This window comes from Prionailurus viverrinus, chromosome C1, assembly GCF_022837055.1.
Source record: "Prionailurus viverrinus isolate Anna chromosome C1, UM_Priviv_1.0, whole genome shotgun sequence".
In the NCBI taxonomy this organism is placed as follows: domain Eukaryota; kingdom Metazoa; phylum Chordata; class Mammalia; order Carnivora; family Felidae; genus Prionailurus; species Prionailurus viverrinus.
In genome coordinates, this window is record NC_062568.1 from 89732650 (window position 1) to 89742246 (window position 9597).

Consider the following 9597-nt stretch of genomic DNA (forward strand, 5'->3'; position numbering starts at 1 on the left):
ATAAAATGGGTATTTTATATTACTAACAGTGTTAACTGGTGTAAGTTATGGTTTTTAATCCTTTAATACCACTGGGGTGGCAAAACAAGATGAGACTGAGAAAGGTGTTAAATATTTTGAGTATTTAAATTTTGTCTTTAACGTAAAGAATTTGTTGATAACACTGTTTCCTGGTGCATACACTGATTCAAAGAATGATTTTGTATGACATAGGTACTTAACACCTACCAGGTGTTTTTTTCTTAGCTGTTGCCACTACTACAGAAGAGCCTAGAAGTCCCCAAGGCAATTTTTGTATTGAGGCTGATGTTACACAAAACAACATTACTCTAAAAGCATTTTCTTTTGAGTTACCTCTGAATTTAAAAATTTGTTATCAGTAGAACACATAGAACTAAGAGTATGTGCAGTAGACTCTTGGGTCTACATCAGCCGGCCATTAGGGAATGGGCTCCCCAGACAGCTAGAAGCGTCTGTGGGGCTGAGTGGTTCACCTGAAGAAGGCACTTGGCTGACCATGGAGCTGCTACTGCTACCACCACTGAACCTACTCAGATTGCCCTTTCCTCATTGTTGCACATATAATGACTCCTGTGAAATGTTAAAAATGTTTCTTTGTTTTAAAAAATATATAAAGTCTGTAGAAGAATAGAACTATATGCTCCTTATTTCATCAGTATCAGTAAAATTTTTATGTGTTGCCACAGTGACCTCTTGTGGAGAAAACACTTCATATATTTTTTTTATTAACTCTGCATCATTGTACAAATAGGTTTCAAACTGAAATTCGGACAGTGAATAAACAATTCCCATGTGAGCCATTCAAATTTTTGGAGCCAACTTTAAGACTGGAGTATTGTGAAGCATTGGCTATGCTTAGGGAAGCTGGAATCGAAATGGGAGATGAAGAAGATCTGAGGTTTGACTTTGTGATTTTTTTAAATTTTTTAGTAAATTAGATTTAAGATATGAAAGAATGAGTATATTAATGAATGATGATCTTTTTTTCACCCAGGTAATAAACCTCAGTTTTATTAACTTTGGTATAGAGCATGATCCTGGTTTGTTTAATGTGTGATCTGAAATAAAATGTTGTTTGATGTGGTTTGCCTGAGCTTCGATAGTTTTGTTTATAAAGACCATTTTTTTGTCCCCACCTACCCCATATTTGTAACACTTTAAAGATAGTGACTACTGCCTATGATTTTGTCATCTAATATGTTAGTTCTCTAAGTCATTGTGTTAGAGATGGTAGACAGCAGTCTAAATCCATCACCACACAGGATTAGGGCATAAAATTACGATCTCCAAACTTATAAAAATATCTGTTCTTTATTTGGTATATGGTATTATGCTATCTAAATTCACATCATATATCTTACAATTTTGAAGCAAATTATGTGGTTTAATAAAGCAGTTACTATCTACGGTACTTATATTTTGTTCAAAAGTTCTTAAGTTAGGGGCGCCTGGGTGGCGCAGTCGGTTGGGCGTCCGACTTCAGCCAGGTCACAATCTCGCGGTCTGTGAGTTCGAGCCCCGCGTCAGGCTCTGGGCTGATGGCTCAGAGCCTGGAGCCTGTTTCTGATTCTGTGTCTCCCTCTCTCTCTGCCCCTCCCCCGTTCATGCTCTGTCTCTCTCTGTCCCAAAAATAAATAAACGTTGAAAAAAAAAAATTAAAAAAAAAAAAAAAGTTCTTAAGTTAAAATATTTAACCCCTCACAATAATTTGTATGGATGTAGGAGTGCAAGGGGTGGTTGTTGTCTTTTTTAGGGCTTTTTTTAAGCGTATTTTGCTCAAAACTCTTTATTTTTGTTTATTTAACAGTAATATGCACTTATGGATTTAAGCATCTCCTTCGTTGCTAGATTGCATTTTAAAGCAAACTATAAATTCTGTAATTATTTTAAGCTGAGCAATATTTTCTTGATTATTTTGGCAATTGTTCTTACATAGGATAGAAGCTAAAGTAACAGCCTCTTAGGTATAGAAATTTAATAGGTTTATATAACACTATTAAATTTTAAAGACTTGGAAATACTGATTTTTGTTTTATAAACCTTTGATAAAGAGTAACTTAGGGGCACCTGGGCAGCTCATTCAGTTAAGCATCTGACCTTGATTTCAGCTTAGGTCATGATCTCACGGTTGTGAGATCGAGCCCCACGTCACTCTGCACTGAGCATGTAGCCTGCTTGGGATTCGCTCTCTCCTCTCTCTGCCCCTTCCCTGCTTCCCTGCTCTCTCCCTGCCCCTTCTCTCTCTCAAAACAAACAAACTTAAAGAGTAACAAAAAAGAGATCATTTTAAAGTAGAACTACTTAATGGCAAGAATGTAGCCTATGTTGCTATAGCGAACTTTTATTATGTATAATTGTGGGAAATTATTCATCCATGTTATTTCTGAATCTGTGAATTACTAAATCTGTTTATCATTTTATTTAAATATTTTTGAGTAGCACCTACTAAATGTTAAGTCACTGTAACTGCCTTTTTAAAAAAGAGCAGGATAGACAATTATGTATTTTGTCCACATTTTTTATCCTTTGAGAACCTCAAATAGAAGAGGTGCCTTATTAACTTAAAACTATTTAAAGTTGCTATTTGATCTTCAAATATCTAATTTCATGGAGTTTTTTTGGTTTTGTTTTTTTCTTCAGTACACCAAATGAAAAACTGTTGGGTCGTTTGGTGAAGGAAAAGGTAGGACTACATGCTGGATTTCTTTTTCTAAATCTGGTACTAAAGAACAGTTGCAGGGGGGACAGTCTTCCAGAATGTTAAGATTCCAGAATAAATTAAAAAACCAAGGAGGCTGATAGATTTTTTTTAATTCTTGGAGAAATAAAAAATATTCAGACAAGCTTTGCTGAGTAAGTTTGATTAGCTCATTATTTGATTTTTGTACTAAGTTGTACTGAGGTATCCCTAAAAGTAGTATCTGTATCAGACTGTCAGGTTAGTCAGAAAGGACCTCAAGATGATTTGAAATTATTTAGAAACAATCTTTTCTGAGTACCCTCACTGATTAATGGGACTTGAAGGGGAATGAGTTTTCTTTTCTGCCTCTGCTGCTTTCCTATCTCATTTTTTAAAACTCAAAGAAGATAAAAGCTGAATTTAGTGTGATCTTCCAAGAAATACAAAGAATTGTGTGTGAATGAAGACAGACCTTGAGCTCCTCCTGCTGGTTGTACTCAAGACTGACTGGGGAGCTCACTTCTTTCTGAAACTGCAGTATTGAGTTTACACCTTTAAAGTGCTGTTTCAGCAGAGCTGGTTCCGGTTTGTCAGCTCTATTGACTTTCCCTCTGTGCTTGAGTTGTAGCAAAATGGTTAGCATCAAAACCGTTGAAATGTGATTGTTTTTCATTAAATCTGGATCATATAATAATTATTCTTTCTAACAAAAATGTCATAACTTCATGTTAATGTTACTGATTTATTTCAATTATAGTTTTTATTTGAAGAAAACTACCAGATTTCTTTTAGATATCTGTACAAAATTTTAAATTATTGGGAAAATAATCGAGGTTTTTTAAAGATGAATATTGTAAAAGATGCCAGTTTTTCCTAGTATAATTTATAGATTTAATATAGTTTTTGTAAAACCCAAAGAGATTTAGAATAATTTAACAAAAGTTAAATTGTATCTGAAATTAGATTAACAAAGAAAAGGAATGAAAATCACTTTATTGCAGCATAATTTTTAATGGGGAAGAAATTACAAAGAGATTACATATCCAAAAAAAAAAAGAAAGAAAGAAAACAATATTTGAACTATTATTGAATAATAAAAGCTTCCAAAAACTAATTATTAGAGGAATTTATAACATGATGGCAAAATACCTTAGGATACAGATGTTCCTTGAAAGAAGAATATTTATTGTATATACAGTGTAATTATATAATTTTGAAGACAAAACTTATTTTTAAAAAGACAATTACCAAAATGTTAGCCTTCTTTTTACTTTGGTTAAAAATTTTTTTAATTTATTTTAATCATTTTTTTATAGTATGATACAGATTTTTATATTCTTGATAAATATCCATTGGCTGTCAGACCTTTCTATACCATGCCTGACCCAAGAAATCCCGTAAGTAATTTTATTTTAAATAATGGGGGGGGGGGGGAAGCTTTATTGTGACTTTGTTAAATTGTACAATGGGAATAATGGTTTTCATCAGTAATTTGCAATTTTGATGGGCCACTATATATATTACTACTAGTTTCTGCCAATTCAGGTCAGAATGATATTATGAAATTTGAATATTCCAGAAAATTAGTCCCAAAGCCTACATTAAAAATCATTTTCATGGTTCATTTTTTGAAGATTTATGAGGAAGAAATGCCATATAAATAATAAATAGTATCATTAGATTTGCAGACTATAGTGCATATTATTATCATTGACTTTGAACTAAAAAAACAACATTTTGTCCTGGGAGTTCATTTAATTTGTATTGTCTTTTGACCTTTTACTGTTTTTCCCTTACAGTGCTTCCCAAACTTCAGTGTGCATCAGAATCACTTGGGGGGCTTTTTAAAACACAGATGACTGGGCCCCATCGCCAGACTTTCTGATTAGTTAGTCTTGAAGGAGCTTAATAATTTGTATTTCTAACAAGTTCTAGGTAATACTGAGGCTCCTGATCCAGGAATCATACTTTGAGAACCATTGGTTTACTGGAAGACAGGGAAAGTAAGTTAAAACATGATAAGAGAATAGGTTAAGCTATGGTAAACTGATGTTCAATTTACTTTTGTTAAAATTTTTAAAAATCTAAATTAAAAAGACTACACCTGTTGATAATTTGAAGTTCCAAAAATGTCTCAAAATTATATCATACTTAAAAACATTTCAGATGATAAAGTGAAATGAGAATTGGCACTACTTCTTACCAGTTAGATATGGTGCTCTGATTTGTTATTGGAACGTGTTAGAGGAGGGGACTATAAAATCTGATAGAGGGAAGGAAGAAGTTATTATTCAGCTCTCACTAGTTTAATCTTGTTTTGGAGAAACAAATTGTGTTCATTGGAGCAGATTGCATCATTAATTGTAGGGGGAAATGGCCTTGCTCTTTGAACAACAGAGAATTTTTTTTTTTCTCTCATATGAGTAATGGAAATAGAATGATAGCCACTAGAAGAGTGGTGTTTTCTCGTGTGTTTGCTTTGCCCTGCAGAAGCAGTCCAACTCTTACGATATGTTCATGAGGGGAGAAGAAATACTGTCAGGAGCTCAGAGAATACATGATCCTCAGCTGCTAACAGAGAGAGCCTTACATCATGGAATTGGTAAACAACTTAAATATATTTGGGAGAGTAATGTATATTGTGAAAAAAGCACATTTTAAACCTTTTAAGACTTCTCAGAAACATAGTTATTTGTTTTAATCTTTACTGAACAATAATTATTGCTTAGTACTTTTTTTTGAGTTACTAAATAAAATGATAAATTATGTTGGGCTTTTGAGTTTGTTTGTTTTTTTTCCTAGATTTGGAGAAAATTAAGGCATACATTGATTCCTTCCGCTTTGGAGCCCCTCCTCATGCTGGTGGAGGCATTGGTAATATTATTTTAATATTATGAGAATATAGTTCCAATCCAGATTTCATTTGGCAAAGTGTTCATTCATTTCTAACTAAATTTCTTCAACATGAGACTTCAAAAAGTAAATTTTATATATTGTTATTGTTTACAAATAGGTCCATAAGTGCTAAGTATGGTACAAATTTGAATTATAACAAATTTTGCGAGTTATGACTAAATGAAAATGTGACTTCCAAGGAACAAAATGAACAGCTAATTTGTGTGTAAAATATTGTAATAAATTTCTAGCCATTTTTTTCTCTGAAGAGTTGAGAAGCAAAATGTCTTTTAAATTGAGTATCCTGTTTTTTGCGTCCATGAGTTCATTCACAGTAGCCCAAATTGAAGCTCTCCCTCGAGTTAGCTTGGATTATTGCTAAATATTTTGTTGTAATGTAATGGTTCATTGGCTTTTAGGACCACTTCTAGAGTAAATGTAAGAGACCACTCTGATTTACAAAGGGTAAGGGGCACCTGGCTGGCTCAGTCACAGAAGCATGCAACTCTTGATTTCAGGGTTGTAAATTCAAGCCCAACGTTGGGTGTAGAAATTACTTTTAAAAAATAAAGAAATCTGGGCACTTGGGTGGCTCAGTCAGTTAAATGTCCGACTCTTCGGCTCAGATCATGATCTCACGGTTCTTGAGTTCCAGCCCCACATCAGGCTTTGTGCTGACAGTGCCCGAGCCTGCTCCCTCTCTCTGCCCATCCTTCCCATGAGAACACATGCTCTCTGTCTCTCTCTCTCTCTCAAAATGAATAAATAAACTTAAAAAAAAATAAATTTATAAAAAATAAACCTTTTAAAAGTAAATGAATAAGTAAAAATTTAGCTCAATTTTTAGGTGTCCCTATCAGAACTTTTCTTAAAATATTTATTTATTTTAAGAGAGAGATAGAATCCCAAGCAGGATCCACACTGTCAGCACAGAGACCGACCCAGGGCTCTAGCTCATGTATTGTGAGATCATGAGCTCAAATCAAGAGTCAGATCTCAACCAACTGAGCCACCCAGGCACCCCCTAGATGTCCCTATCAGAGACTCTTAAAAGAATTCTGAATGTATAGTTTCCTTGAAATTTTTGTTTGATGTTTGTTTGGGTGGGAGGGTTGGTGAATGAATAATATAGTACTGTAAAATTTTTCAAATTAAAAGGGTATAGAAGAGTATGTATTCATCTCCCTGTAAGAAACTATTGATGCTAGTTTTATTTTTACCTTTGCAAAAAGAATCTTTGCATATGCAAAAGTAGACACTTTTAAAAATACATTTTTACACAAATTGTAGCATACAGTATAAATCATCCAGTACCTTGCATTTGTCACTTACTGTATTTTCTCATTTGTTCCTTATCAGTACTTAGACATTTTCAGTATTTTTTTAACACTACATAGAATCAATCTATTGAAAGGGTACATCAAAATTTGATAGACATGTAGGTTGATAACAGCCTTTTGTTATTACAAACAGTGCTCCGCTGGATCCAGAATTTAGTTGTTTTTGTTTGTTTGTTTTAATGTTTATTTATCTTTGAGAGAGAGTGTGTGAGCAGGGTAGGGGCAGGGAAAGAGGGAGACACAGAATTTGAAGCAGGCTCCAGTCTCTGAGCTGTCAGCACAGAGCCCAACATGGGGCTCAGACTCACAAAACCATGAGATCTTGACCTGAGCTCAAGTCAGATGCTTAACCAACTGAGCCACCCAGGCGCCCCTAGAATTTAAGTTCAAATGGGAAATGCACAACTATTTTCTCTCAGAGTATGCAGTAATGTGCATTTTGTTTAATTCACATATTTTTGTGACTGGTTGACAATGTAAATTTTAATCAAACTTGTGGACATTTGAATTGTTATCAAATACCACTCATTTTTTGGTAATTAATGATTAAAGGGAAGATGGGATATAGTCGGGTTTTTAGATTGGTATTAGATTAATACAAAGTTCGAATTTACAGCTGCAGATTTTTTGGTAAGGAATAGCAATAAAAATGTTAATTCTCAGGGGCGCCTGGTGGCTCAGTTGGTTAAGTGTCTGACTCTTTGATTTCAGCTCAAGTCATGATCTCATCAGGCTCTGCACTGGCAGCATAGAGCCTCCTTGGGATTCTCTCCTCTTTGCCCTCTTCCCACTCGCTCATGTGCTCTCTTCCTCTTTCAAAAATAAGCAAACATTTTTAAAATGTCAATTCTCTTATTTATATTTCTGTTTTAGAAGTTAAATACATTCCTGGGGCACCTGGGTGGCTCAGTTGGAAGAGCCTGCGACTCTAGACCTTGGGGTCATGAGTTTGAGCCCCACATTGGGTGTGGAGATTACTTAAATAAAAACTTAAAAAAAAGAAGTTAAATACATTCCTTTAAAATTAAAAGTTATTGCTGTATAAAAATATTCTTTGCATTTTTTCTATAATGTCTTCTACAACTTTGGTGAAATAAATTACACACACAGAGTTTCATTTGCTAGTTCTTTTCGGTTTCTTAGGTGATACTTGGTCTTAATTCTGACAGTGATACAGTATTTAAGTCACGTATCAAAATCAGTCTCTTCTGCACTCAGAACATTTACAATAATGTATCCTAGAGTCTTATACTAGGAACCACTACATTACACATCTATTGAATTACAGTAAATTTCTGGTGGTTCCATTAATAAACTTCCCTGAAGAAGTTTATGGCTCTCGTCTTATACTGATGGTCTAGACTACATAATTAAGATTCTGGTCCCATTTGAAAACATACAGGCTTATAAAATAACTTTTTTGTGTTTGCTTAAATCGTAAGTTTTGTATATTTACAAGATTTTTGTAGTTCACAGAATCCATACAACTTAAGGATATCTCATTTAGTCCTTCCCACATACAGCATCATTTCTATTTCTGTATCAGACCCAAAACAGTTCATTTTAAATAAACTCAAAATAATAGAAGTATTTTGTTAATCGACGATACTATGTTGGTAGTTTCAATAAGTAAGACCCTGAAAGGTTTTCAGAAAAGGAATTAATGATTACTTTTTTCCCTAGGATTGGAACGAGTCACTATGCTTTTTTTGGGATTGCACAATGTTCGCCAGACCTCAATGTTCCCCCGTGATCCCAAACGACTCACTCCTTAAAGAAAGCTGTGCTGTTTTTATTCTTTCCAGTAACCTGCTATTGATCAGGCTATTCCTTAAGCTACTACAATGGAGTATATGTTTTATCTAAAGTGCCACAGTTACTTTGGATTAATTCAATATAGGTTACTTTAAAAGAGAAGATTTTTATAACTTTGGACATGCTTCAGTAGGAAATGGTTGAACATTTTAATGAAAAATTCATATGGTTATGTTAAAAAATTCATATTGCATTACTACAATAAATGTTAACAATTTTAAACAGTTCAGATTGTGTAAGGTTTTTTTTTTCTTTTCTATTTTACAGTGGCTATATTAATGTCTTAAATTTTCAATATTTGGGCTTATTTTTTTAAATTCTGACATTGAAATAACAGTTTCAGGGAACTATCTGAGATTTTAATGAATGTATAATTGACATATTATGGAAAATTAAGCAGAAAGTATCAGTTCTTTAAAGTTGTTCCCAGAAATCATGTAAAGCAGGTGAAAATACTGGTTAGAAAATATTCAAAATAATGCTGTCAAATTGTTAAATTCTAAATTGAATTTCAATAAAATTTTAAAACTCGTTACATTTGTCTTTGTGTGATTTCATGGCAGTCTGATTTTGTAACTGGTTCTTGGCATTTGTAATTTGGGAAAAGAAAAAGTACACAACTGATTTATGTAAATACCTGAAAACAAATGAATGCTGATATATTCACAACATGTATTCATATCAAGATACAAGTTCAGATGGATTATAGGAGGATAGCATTCTTAAAGCTGAAAGCTTGGGTTGCTTAATAGCCTATTTCACATAGATTAAAAAGTATTGCCGAATTTTCCATTTTTTTTTTTAAGTTTATTTATTTGTGAGAGAGAGAGCATGAACAGGGGAGGA

At 33.6% G+C, this 9597-nt stretch overlaps 1 protein-coding gene across 2 annotated transcripts in view; it reads left to right on the plus strand.

Moving 5' to 3' along the window:
- Positions 1 to 9286, plus strand: part of DARS1 (aspartyl-tRNA synthetase 1) — a 64153-nt gene extending 54867 nt beyond the window's left edge. For both annotated transcript variants that reach the window (XM_047870285.1, XM_047870286.1), the window contains exons 11-16: positions 773 to 919; positions 2662 to 2704; positions 4018 to 4098; positions 5192 to 5303; positions 5504 to 5575; positions 8620 to 9286. In XM_047870285.1, the coding sequence (XP_047726241.1) occupies positions 773 to 919; positions 2662 to 2704; positions 4018 to 4098; positions 5192 to 5303; positions 5504 to 5575; positions 8620 to 8711 (547 nt within the window). In that variant the 3' untranslated portion in view covers positions 8712 to 9286. The remainder of the gene's footprint in view (positions 1 to 772; positions 920 to 2661; positions 2705 to 4017; positions 4099 to 5191; positions 5304 to 5503; positions 5576 to 8619) is intronic.
- Positions 9287 to 9597: the final 311 nt, after the last annotated feature.